The sequence below is a fragment of the Plectropomus leopardus genome, chromosome 12 (genome assembly GCF_026936395.1).
Source record: "Plectropomus leopardus strain MGB_pleo_1.0 chromosome 12, ASM2693639v1, whole genome shotgun sequence".
Lineage (NCBI taxonomy): Eukaryota > Metazoa > Chordata > Actinopteri > Perciformes > Serranidae > Plectropomus > Plectropomus leopardus.
In genome coordinates, this window is record NC_142187.1 from 20,549,096 (window position 1) to 20,562,321 (window position 13,226).

General features: G+C 41.6%; 1 protein-coding gene across 4 annotated transcripts in view; it reads right to left on the reverse strand.

Annotated features, from left to right (window-relative positions):
- The window catches only part of fgf12a (fibroblast growth factor 12a), a 47,488-nt gene that overhangs the window by 24,993 nt on the left and 9,269 nt on the right, over positions 1–13,226 (reverse strand). The window contains exons 1-2 of one of the 4 annotated variants that reach the window (XM_042498363.2): positions 2,794–3,842; positions 1,532–1,579 (exon numbers count right to left, since the gene is read on the reverse strand). The exons of 1 other annotated variant lie outside the window; for it this stretch is intronic. In XM_042498363.2, the coding sequence (XP_042354297.1) occupies positions 1,532–1,579; positions 2,794–2,989 (244 nt within the window). In that variant the 5' untranslated portion in view covers positions 2,990–3,842. Of the gene's footprint in view, positions 1–1,531; positions 1,580–2,793; positions 3,843–10,304; positions 10,924–13,226 lie in introns of those variants that run through there. 2 more of the 4 variants (XM_088085431.1, XM_088085430.1) reach the window with 2 other exon arrangements.

The following is a 13,226-nucleotide window of genomic DNA, read 5'->3' on the forward strand; positions in this document are numbered from 1 at the left end:
CTCCTCATAGTTGTTTTGTGTCTTTTGTAGTCCTTTGGTCTTATTGAGGTGTTTTTTTGTCCATTTTGGTTGTTTTGTGTCACCCTGTAGTCATATTGTGTTTTCTTGCGGTTGATTTGTGTATGTTTATGGTTATTTTGTGTATCATTGCAGTTCCTTTGCATCTCTTTGTGGTCCTTTTGTGTCTCTTTGTGGTCATTTTGAATCTATTTCAAGATGGTATGTGTTAATTTAACATTTGATAAAATGCAAGTGAAAGCCAAGGCCCCCCCCTGACACTTTTGCCCCCTGGACCCCAGTAGACATGTTTAGTAATCCATCCATGGTAAAGCTTTACTTAAAGGCTGGTCACTGCAATCACTACAGGTACATATGTTCTTTTTATATTTCACAGAAGACAGCGCATAGAAAGACTAAGTGACCCCCAACTTGAGTGGGTTCACCTCAACTGTACATCATCCTGACCATCAGTCCCCAACTCACCTACCCATGGGATGGGGCCATCAATCCCTGGGACAGGCCCTTCATCATCCATCACAGGCAGGGTGAGGAGAATGTATGCACGCTTATGTGTGTGTGAAAGTACATGGGAGTGTACACATCGGTAAATCACACGTGATAACTACCCTTCCATAAATTAAGATCTCAACATGGGAAATCGCTGACGGCTCATCAGTTCCAATCATTTAGCAGAGAGGGTGTGCTGTGTGTGTGTGTGTGTGTGTGTGTGTGTGTGTGTGTGTGTGTGTGTGTGTGTGTGTGTGTGTGTGTGTGTGTGTGTGTGTGTGTGTGTGTGTGTGTGTGCGCGCGTGCATGTTTGAACGGCTTCAAGCCAAACTCCAGAGTTTACAACGTGTGTTTGTGCAAGAAAAATGTCTTCCAGTGGCAACATACAGCAAATCATCCTGTGTGTTTGCGTGCCATTAAAACGTCAATAAATTTACTTCATACCAATACATAAGGACAAAAACATTTAGGTACGTCGACAAATGGCGTCATGACCATGAAATGGTGAATGATCACCTGTTCTGATAAAGTGTTTGACGTGGAAAAACATGACATATCCATGTACACTAAAATACACTATAAGGACCTCTACTACACTTACACAGCAGTGCTTGACACATATTTACAGAAACAGAACAAGTAGCGAGGATAATCCGACGTAGACTGACGAAGAGAATGAGGCAGGAACAAAATGAGAGGAGACAGAGCCAAAGACAAAGATAGAGGGGGGACAAACGACTGGCTACAGGAGAGGGCTTTAGCTACGAGGAAAAATAAAACAGGTACAAAATTAAGCTTAAGAAATCCAAGAAAGCCACACAGAAGGGAGGGATGAAAGAGAAGAGATCAGCAAGGGAGAGGGTCGTCGGCTGTCAGACAGGTGTTGAAGCCCCCCGCCCGTCCCTCCCTCTCTGCCCCACCCTTCCCCACCCCCTCCCTGGCCGAGGGGGAGTCGACATGGGCGCGAGATGGGGTGGAGGCGGGCAGAAACACAGCACACACGGATGGAGGCTGAGCTACTGACCTAGCCTGCAGCCCTTATGGGACACCTGTGGAGGTTTCGAGGGTGCATCTTACGAAGGGGGGGAATAGAAGGAAAAACAACAGTCTTTTAAACAGGCAGAATTCATGAATCCTCCAGCGTAGCGGCTGTTTATATGCAAATATATTGGCAAAGGCATCAGTGGACAGATAAGGATGATCAATTAGAGGAAGTGCTCTCTGTCTGGCCATGTATGTGTCAGCTGACGAGGTGTTACCTACCTGCCCAACAGTGTCTGGAGGCCTTGTGTCTGTCTGTATGTTTCTATTCATTTGTGAGATTGTTTGTTTGTCTGATGAGGCTGCGCGGCGACAGCGTTTTTAATTTAGCCTGTCTGGCTGGATGTCTGTCTCCGTTGTCCTCCCTTTACAAAAAATGATGTCTGTCTGTCCTCCTGCCTCATCCCTCACCCGAGGACTCTGACTGGACCTGACTGCTGTTCATCACACACAGAACTATCTGGGTTTGGGGAGGGCTGGCTTGCAGCACTGGCTTGTTATCTGTGCACCAGGACAGAGCCCGGGAATAAAGAAAAAAAAAGGGGGGGTGGGGGCTATACCATGGAGTAGTAGGCACGGAGCCTGTGTCTATCAATACAGCCAGAGTAGCTCTTAATCACTAAAGCTATACCTCCCTTCACTGCAGTAAAGCTCCCTCTCTGCAATAAACATTTACCATTAAAACATTTAATCTCAAAAGAGCCTTGGTGCACTGCGGTGCAACTTATCTCCCCTCTGTACCCCAATCTGCAGTAATATTGGATTAGGCAATTTAAAGCAGCCTTTTTGAGTGTATTCAAGTTGTGTGTGCATGTGAGGGAAGGTGGGTGCAAAAATGAAGTGTGTGAAATTAAACATATTGGAGCAATGCAAGCTGTGACTGGGATACAGTAGTTCCAGGGTGATTGATTATTCTGATCAGAGCACAATAAATAAAAGGGGGTAACGTCACAGCTCAGTATGGATCATTTCCTTTACATTCAGGCTGCTCTTGCTCGGTATATGGGGGAGGGTTGTTGTTTCGTGCGGTGGATCGACAGACAACAAGAAGACCTAATGGAAACAGGTGGATTTTTTCGCACCGCGGAGAAAATCTACCTTCTCCTCCGGTTTAGATTGGAGCCCTTGACTGCAGTATAATGCTCCGAAGAGGGGCGGGGTGGGGGGTGCTGAGGAAAACCGCTTCCATACGCACACATAACACACATCAGTAAAAAAAAAAGAAAAATCTATATTAGCACTGACCTGGTCGCCGCCGAACGGGTCTTTTCTTGCCGCTGCAGAAACGGACTTTGCTGAAGACCCCCAAGAAATGCCTCTCGCACAGAGAGCGGGGGTCTTTGCTGGGGCTGGGGCGACGTTTCGAAGTAGAGACCCGATCGCTGTTCGACTCCCTCGCCTGGCGTTTCTGCCGGATCAGGGAGCTGGCGATCGCGGCCATCTCCCCGAACCGAGTCTAAAAAAACGAGAGTCTGAGTTGGGCAGAGGTCGGATCTTGTTGCAGCTTCTTATTGGCGCAATATGAAAAAAAAAAATTAACGAGAGAGTTGATTCTGTGTGTCCACGAGTGTTTTAACCAAATGTCATCCTGATCAGAAAATCCTCCGAGTCCCGGGCATCATTGCGCGTCAGGCAGCATCCTCTGGAGGGGACAGTGATTCTGCGAGTTTCTGGCACTCAGGGGCTTCGATCAACACCCGATCTGATATATCTACGGGCTAGGCCACAGGGGCCGACATGTCAGCCGTCAAAACATGCAACAGTGTTGATAAGTTGATGCGTGTCATTGGAGAGCTTCAGGTATTCCAGGTGAACAGCGCCGCGTCTGACGAGCACGGATTCGTAATCATCATCTGCACACCAGCCTCTGGCTCCCTTTAATCATTCGCGTCAACCTAAATCCATGCACGAGACGCTTGTGCGTGGCTGGTGAAATGAACTTCCTAATAATTGACTCCCATGCACACCGATGAATGAGACCTGCCGGTCCGGGCGGCTGTGCGGGAGCACAGATCTGCTTGAGCCCAGTCTCCGGTTCTGTCGATGGCACCTCGAAATGCAGCCGGGAAAAATGGAATCGGCAGCTTCTCTGCAAGGATGCTGCAGAGATGTAAGCCTGCAGGGAGGGATTCTCGTCTGGAGTAAGCAACAATTAGTTGAGGCGAACACACGCCAGAGTGCTTTTTGTTGTAGCGCACAAATAATAAAGTAGCCGGAGCATTATTTCCAGCGCGTCCCGAATGGATGCAGTCGGTGTGTTACATCGTCGACAGGGAGAGTGGACGGTCTCTCTCTCTCTCTCTCTCTCTCTTTCTCTCTCTCTCCCTCTCTCTCTCTCTCTCTTTCTCTCCCTCTCTCTCTCCAACTCTTTTAACGCAATCATACGTGATTGAGGTTCGTATTAGGAATTCTCGGAGGGCTGTACAGGGGGGAAAAGATGGATCATCTCCAGGAAGAAAAGATCTGAATATAAAACATATAAACAAGGAGTGCTGTCTGGGTGTTTATGCAGGGGAAACTGGGTGCGCGCGCGTGATTTCATAGTCATTTGGGATAAAGTGCACATCTAAAGGGGGCGGGTGATCTCACAATCGTCTCGTTGAATTTCAAATAAAATCCAGCCAATTTTTAAATGGGGCACGTCAGGTCAGAGAGGAGGTAGCACTAAACTGTTCTGGAGGCAAAGATATCTTAATCAGCTTTGGCTGATACTTCACAGCGTCCTCATAGCTTATACTTAAGGGACATAAGCACTCATTTTATTTGTAAAACCCCACATATGCCATACAGAACATATTCAATGTGGCTAAAAGGATTACCTGCAACAGGTTTCTGCATGCTTGAGTATGTACCCAAAATAGAAATGGCACATTGAAGACCCAGACAGTGACATAACACATGCATGAATATGATTTAGCTCTTATGTAAATGACACTGACAAAACAGGAGAGCACAATAGTCAATCAAATCATGAAAAATACTGAAACCAAGCTGAGAAATTTGTCTTTGAGCCAAAAGAGAAGAAGTGCATATATGAATATATGTGCATGTATGAGAGCATACTGTGTTCTGCATGTTTTCCCATCATCAGACCTGGCAACAAGTGCAGAGCAAATGATTGTTTTAAAAGCAGCTGTTATCATTGGAATTCAGGTAATGATTGTAACTAAACCAATGCAAAGTCCCCCCTTAAAATGTCCTGCAAAATGTGTCTGTGTGCATGTGCCTCTGGTTTCATGTCTATTATTGCATGGGCTGGGGAGTACACACACACACACACACACACACGCTGTGGGAGGAAGAACACGTGAGTCTTCAGCAGCACAGCAAACCTCTCTCTTCCCCGTGATGAAACAGCATGAAACATTTAGAGGCTTTTTCTAGGACTCGGTTTGACATTCTCTCTCCAAACCGAACCCTCAGAGAGATACAGAGAGAGAGAGAGACGATTTCCTTTTGACTACCACAGTCTGTGCCCCCCTTACGTAAGATTCGGATATAATGGATGAAAGTGTTGAATGTGGAGCCCTGGTACCTTTGTGTGTTTCTTGTATGTGTGTGTGTGTGTGTGTGTGAGAGGGAGAGAGACCGGGAGAGAGTGAGATGGAGGGCAGCTGCAATTTTTTTTTTTCCCAGAGAAAAACAGACAGACAGACAGAGAGAAAATACAGATAGCAAAATAAAAGTTTGTAAGACTCTAAATCAAAACCTGTAATCCAGCTTTGTATTCTTATTGAGCTGCCGGCTTGTGGTAGAAATGAATATGTCACTGCAGCACGAAAAACATCAATAACAACTCCAATATATCATTCATCACTCTAACGGATATGCAGGAGTGTCATATACATTTCTCAGATCGGCTGTTTCGTAGTATACGGAGTGAGCTTTCTCAGAATGGGAGGGACTCTCTGGTGTAGAGTGCTATGGAGACATGGGACATATATCTTTGTCAGGAAAAGATAAAGTATTCCCTAATGAGGATCTGCTAGGCTTCCTCCCTCGACCAGAGACAATTGATGTTCACTTCATTGCAGCTGAGATACGTCCGAGAGCAATAAAACACTGTCGCTGTGAAATGCACTGCAGACCATATATTGCAATCAATCTGAAGTGTCAATTAAAATGATTTGACTCTGTAAAGGTTTGCTGCTTTATTACGGTGTGATGTCACCATCCTTGTTGTACCACTTCTGTCTTTGTTAATGCTGCAACTCACAGTTGTTTTCATTGTTGATTAATCAGTTGATTGTTTTTATTAATTTATCAGTGCAGGGGTCTTTTTTTCGGGTCAAGGACCCCTTAGCTCTTAGAGACGAAGCAGGGACCCCTACTGCATATATTGTATAATCCTGAGTTGCACTTGAGTTCTTTGGGGTTTTTTGGGGTCTTCGCTTGATTGCACTTGTCTGTGGCTGCTTAGTCAGCAACAGTTGTAGCATGTCGAAGTTCAGGAGTGTTCCTACAATTTGAGGACATTGGGGGCTTAGCCCAAACCTAAATAGGGGGGTCCAGGGGGAACTTTCCCCAGGATTTTTTTTTTTATAAACTACCTCTATTTTGATGCTTTTTTAATGCACCTTGGTACCTTAATTACTCTTTAAAAAGTTTATTTAACCTTTCCAGATTAATTATGAATTGCAATGAGAAGCATACTATTAGATGATAATAATTAGTGCAGAGTAATTGAGTACAGAAAAATGCATTGTCTGGAGTTGGAAAAAAAGTTTAATAAACATTTTTTGTTAACAGTGGTGGAATGTAACTATGTACATTTATTCAAGTACAAGCATGACCAGAATGGCAGATTATCAGACCTGTTTTTTAAAAATTAGGCCTATTGTTATTTTAGAAAAAATATAGATAGCATATGAGCATATCTCAAAAACTAAATTATTTACATAGTTTAAATAAGAGATTTAAACTTAATTTAATTTAATTTCAGAGTTTTCAGAAATGTTTTGTTATATTTCTGCATTTGTAAATCTTTTGCATAAAAATGCTAAACAATTGTGAAACTTGAAGCAAACCTGCTACGTTAGTTGGTGAGTTTTCCTTTTATTAGACTGTTGAAGCCCTTGTCCATATTGCAATTACTGTACCCTGAACTGTGGGAACTAGTGTATCCAAAAACTGATAAAAAATGAACCAAAGCCCCAGTTTTCCTGTGGCTCTGTCAGGTGCCACCGCCACAGCAGTTACATGTTGTTTAGAGTAATTTCTTTACACCTGCTGCCCCCTTGTGGAAAAACCATGAACCACAGGTGTTCAGAGAGATACCCGCGGATGTTTCCACTCTCTCAAGTTCGTCACTTCAGTGTGTGTCCTTGAGATACCTCACAGATTTGTTGACTCACAATAGCTGGTGCTAGTTTTCACCATGTAATGTCTGCTAATGTGTCTCGCCAAGACTCCAGGAGGCCAAGAGGAGAAATGTGTGAGAATAAGTACGATGCTGTGGCTCACAATGCTCATTATCACAGTTACACTACCACCATGGATGGATTACTGAACGGGCCTAGTAGGCCCAAAGTGTCAGGGGGCCCATGTGGCCTTCACCTGCAAATGTCACACAAAATTAACATGTACTGATTCGGTAGAGATACAAAAGCACTTCAAAGAGACATAAAATAACTACAAAGAGATGCAAAGGCATTGCAGAGAGACACAAATATCTATAAAAAAGACAAAAAATCCTAAGACACACAAAATTATCACTAAAAGGTACAAAATGACTCCAAAGACACACAAAACAACAAAAAAGAGGCAGAGCCACAACAAATTCTGTGTGGGGCCTTTTGCATATCTGTGCCCAGGGGCCCATTGTCTCATAATCCCCCCATGACCACCAACACAAGTCAAAGTTACAGTTGTTGTGATTTATTGTGACTGCAAAAAAACCCAAGTTGTATGCATGACTAAATGATCCTTACTGACATTAAATTAAGTCATTAAGACAAAGGCAAAATCCCTGCATTGCAAACAACGTTCAACATTTGTGTATGCTACAATAGAAGCTATTTCAGCAACTAATCTTACTGTTACTCATTTAAGCAAAAAGCCACAAAACCACAACAGACATAAGCAGAGATGCCAACCAGCTGCTAATTAAAAAAGACAAATTAAATTAGTCATGAAAACAAATTATGTTTGACAAGAATGCAAAAACTACTAAAAATGCTGAACATCAGTCAAAGGAACATTGCCTCATTTTACAAAGCAGTCACTCTATAGAAGAAAAAGCTCTTCCCAAAAATAATTTTAATGAAATCTGATGTTGTATTGCTTAAACAGTCACATAGAAACTGACAAAAAAAAAGACAAAAAATAACTATTACCACTCAGGAGGTTTTGTTTCTTGCTGTTTCTCCATTATGCCACCCACCTTACAAGCCTACCGCAATTCCGACAGCCCCCGACTACTGTATTTAACTCTGACACAAGAAAAGCCAGGTGCAGACTTGACACTACAAAGGAAAGCAGGTGCAAACATTTAAGCCTAAACACCTTTCACCGAAAATCCCTAAGAGGTGATTTTGGCACAATGCCTGAACCTGGAGAGCGAAACATTTTCTGCTCTTTCTGCTTTACATGGTCCTGTAGTGAGTGATGGCTAAGGTTAAGTAAAGTGTTTTGGTCCTCTTTGTCTGATTAGTGATTTGCATACCGAGTCAATGATTTATTACGGCAGACGCACCATAGATAAGTTCACATTTGAGTTAATATTAGCTAATTAATCACCTACAAGCAGGGTAGTGTGTTCTTAAAACCCCAAAAGCACGCTGTCATAATTTTTTAGCTCTATTTTGAAACGACATGTAAAAGTAATGGACGAGCAGCAGTGGAGTTCTTGCACAAGAAGTCAGAAACATAGAATGAGGATTAAAACGTATAAATTAAAGTTGAAAAATATGTAGCAAAGTTCAAAACAGTCTTCACCCAACACATCTTCATGCCAAACAAGCTTTAACTTTGCACCCTTTTTGTGTCAACACCTATCAGCTGACTCATAAAGTTTTGATTGAGGTCGCAAGGTTCACCTAACAGTGAGCAGAGATGCAGGATAAGGACTGATGGCGCTTTATATCCGAGCCCTACAGATCCCAGTGTGCATGCTGCTTTTGGTCCAACTTCCTCAGAGGAATCAACTGTGCTTAATGGAGTTTCTAATTGTCTGCCCTGAATTTGAGAGCCGAAACTACCGGAGAGCCGACGTACTGCAAGAGACGGGAGAAGGTGTTGCGTTTGTCTCCCAGTAAAACAGCATTTTGTCTGGAAATACTGTCGGTGTTTTTTAAATGACTTTGGAGGTGTTGTTGCGTTATGAGTGAACAGCAGCAGCAATGCAGTGAATTGCTGATACATGACTAGAGGACATGGCAGGCATCTTAGGCTTACTGCCAAACCCTGTTGAGTGGTGGTGTATAAGCATGTGTGCACATGCACGTGTGTGTCATTGAGCCTCCACGTCACTCAGTGTAGTACAGTACTGTGCAAAAGTCTTAGGCCACCTTAAACTTTGTTATTGTAGCAAGGTTATAATGATCATTTATATTTATTTATCAGTTGTCTCTTTACTAAAATACAACCAGAACATCCAGGAAATATGTGTACAGTATGACAAATGCAAATATTTCAGAATAAAACAACTTCAAGCAGCTAGAGTTGAAAGTATTTAATGTGACCTCCCTTTCCACTTTGCCCATCTTGAACTCTCTTAGGAAGACTATGAGATTAACAGTACTAGTCTTCTGGTGTATTTACACCAAGTTGCATTCAAGATATGTCTGAAACACAATAGTTATTGTTTGAGCTACCTTTTGTTATGGTTGTACAATTCCACATTTCACACTAAATATTGATTTCAGTCTGAAGGAGCCATTTTGTTATGTGTTTTTGGCATTTTAATGCATTGTACATGTTTTCTGTATTCTTTGTATCTTAAAGAGACTGATAAATAAATATAACATATCCTCATTGCAGTTTTGCTAAAACAACAGATCTACGGTAGTGTAGGACTTTTGCACAGTACTCTATGTTTCATAGTGGATGAAGTAAGTCACTTTGAGAAGTGTTGTTTGATTTCCCAGGTGAGGTTGAATGCAGCTGCTGCCTGGTTTTCAGCATGCATTAGAGTCATTTGGGTTAGTTTCAAATATATATTTAACTATGTCTTCTGAAATGGATATCCTTAAATATAATCAGTACTGGGATCTGGTTTGATAAGAATCTATTTAAAGACATGAAAAGTTTTGGAGCCCCTTCCCCTGGAGCACTCCTGCTATGGCGCTATCCATGGTGCTGAACTGCTCTGCTTGTTTTGGGGCCCTAAAACAAAAGCTGCCTCTCCAGGCCCCTGAAGTTTAATGACTTGATCCCTGCATTGTCCATTTTTTGGCTCGCTTCAGATGCAGCACTGGAACACGCTCGTCTGCAAAATATAGCTCGGTCTGGTAAAGTATCCGGAGCCCTCTCTCTGGAGGAGTGCGGCTGGCAGCGGCGGCGGCAGCAGCAGCAGCAGCAGCAGCAGCTACCCGCACACAAAACTCAGGACAGATGAGCACCAAGGAGAGGCTCTCTCCACTGCAGACTCGGAAGATGTTACTCACACACTCGAGTGGCCAATGAAACCACTCACCCCCCCTTTCCTCCTCCTCCTTCCCTCTCTGTATCTCCCCCCTTTTTTCTTTTTTTTTTCATCACTCAAGAGAGAAAGCATGCAAAGCGAAGGTAGCTGTAATGCTATGTTTGTCTCTCACCGTTGGTGATAGTGGTCGACTTCGATCGTTGTCCACAGAAACACTGCAGCATATGCGCTCCTTTCTGAAGGAATGGCCTCAGAATCCTCATTGATTTGGGTTGATGGGAGCCTTCCTCAATCCAAACAATCGGACAACGCTATCACAACACAGCAGGGTCAGGCAGCATAGCGTAGCCAGCCAGCCTCTCTCTATAGGCTCACAGCAGCCCTCAAAACGCCGGAAGGGCACAGTCTGCAGGACAAATTACGCTAAAACGAGGCATCTTGAGTGATTCCCCTCTCTCTCTCTCTCTTTCTCTCCCCCTCTCTCTCTCGAGCCCTATCTCTCTCTGTCTATCCTCCTCTCGTCCACCGACGGTCATTCGCGTTCACGGCACACTCCTCTTCCGCCACGGCAGGCAACGCAAGGACGTTACAATGTGCTCTTAATTGTACATCCCCCCCTCCTCCTGTCTCCGCGTCTTTACCAGCAGCGGACGTAATAGCAGGAAAGGAGAGAGGAAGAGCGAGAGAGAGATTGTAGGAGAGGGAGGGAGAGAGCATGCACGCCAAAGTTAAACTGCAGGGGTAAAGTGGCAGGCCGGCCACGAGTGAGGTAATGCGGAGCTGACAGTTAAGGCAACGATCTGACGCTGCTGGATGCACAGATGTTGTTACCCAGGAGCCAATAGTTTTTCCCTTTTTTCTGTTTTTTTCCTCCTTTGGGAACAAGCGGGCAACGCAGAGCTTACGTCAGCTGCAGCCCACCGCTTTAAAGACAAAGGTGTTTTCTCAGTGACGATACTGACAGAAAGTTTATGTCTCACTGCGTTATGAAAGGCCAGGGTTCACCTCAGAGTCAGACTAGTGCAGCAGCTGTGTTTGAAAAGCAGTGGTGGAGGAAGTGTTCAGATCCTTTACTTAATTGAAAGTACTAATTCCACACTGTAAAAATACTCTGTTACGAGTAAAAGTCCTGCATTGAAAATGTCACCTAAGTAAAAGTAAATAAGTATCAGTATCATTTACTTAGTGTTAGATGTAAAAATACTAAATCCAGAAAATAAAATCTAGAAAAAAAACAACCCCAAACTCAAAATTCTCCAAAATAAAGTATAAAATGTTAAATCTTTATCAGAAATAGTTGGCAATTATTTTATGTGAAGTGGCTACTTGAAAAACTGACTTATTTGTTGCACTTGTATTAAATATTGGATAGTTTAATTTATAACTAAAAATAAGATTTTATAAAGTTTTCTTATGCTTTTTATAAAAAAAGTCTTCATTTGTAAAGTAACTAAAGCTGTCCGATGATTGCAGTAAAGTAAAAAGTACAGTATTTATCTCTTAAATGTAGTGGAGTAGAAGTATAAAGTGACATGAAAAGAACATACAAGTAAAGTGTAAGTACCTCAAATTTGTACTTAAGTACAGTACTTGAGTAAATATACTTAGAATACGTTCCATCACTGATGAAAAGAAAAGAAAATCTTTACCTAGAATTAAAGCGTATTTTTACTGACTTGAATATGTTGTCATGTGATAGTAATTTATAACTAAAAATAAGATTTTATAAAGTTTTCTTAAATGGAGTGAAGTAAAAAGTACAACATTTGTCTCTGGAATTTAGTGGAGTAGAAGTAGAAAGTGACATGAAAAGAACAGACAAGTAAACTACAAGTACCTCAAATTTGTACTTAAGTACATTACTTGAATACTACTCGTTACTCTGTTACATTCCACCACTGATGAAAAAAAAGAAAATCTAAGTTAGCTTTACCTAGAATTAAAGCGTGCATGTGTGCTGACTTGTATATATTGTCATGTGATATGAATGAAAAATGAAGGTGCCTGTGACACAAGTCAAAGTAGCAGTTATCACTTGTTGACAGTTTACATATTAAATAAAAGTAGTAATACCATAATGTAGAAATAAGTGGTGAAATATGACTATGACCATTTACTCAAGTACTGTATTTCCATTTTGAGGCACTTGTACTTGGAGTATTTTTAATTTATGTTAATTTATACTCCACTACATGTAGGAGGCAAATCTTGCAGCCTACTTTTTACTTTTCTCCTGTTATGTGACAATAGTTACTTTGCAGATTCTGGTTGCATGTAAATGTGTACAATGGGTTATATATTATTATAGATTTAACTTCTCAGCAGTAAATTAAGTAATAATAATGAGCTCTACCTTTACCAGTTGCGACATTAAAGTGATGAATAAATGTATCACAAATGATAATCCAACAATAGATATATATGATATTATATGGGCCATTCTGTATATGAGTGCTTTTACTTTTGGTACTTAAAGTTTATTTAGACACAGATACTTTTGTACTTTTACTCAAGAGACATTTTAAATGTAGGGCTGTTACTTGTAACAGAGTATTTCTACAGTGTGATACAAGTACTTTTACTTAAAAGATTTAAGTACTACTTCCACAAAAAGAAAAAAAAACTTTGGGTCAGCAAAATCAAGCTCCTATTTATTGTCTGTCGAGAAGCTCCAGACTTTATACTTGATGACATCACAAGTTTGAGACCTACTCCTGTGGTTTCTTTTTTCTGAGAGAGAGAAGCTTAAGTTATCAAACATGATTGAACTTTCCTCGGCATGGAAATAACATATTGTAATTCCTAATTTAGATGGTATTCCCCTTTAAGTAAAAGTGTGTATTGTGTTCTAGGTATTATTTTTATATACGTATATGCAAAAAATTACTGGAAAATAGCCCCTGTGAGTGCTAGTATTACAAATCACATCACTGGTGAATCAACAAACACGCAGCATTTCATCGCTGTAGTTGGAGATGATTAATAATTAATTATTTTATATATTACTACATTGTTTAAGCTGCAACAATACATCGTAATTCATAGTAGGGTTGCAATGATTAATCGATAAGTTGTCAACTATTGAATTAATCAC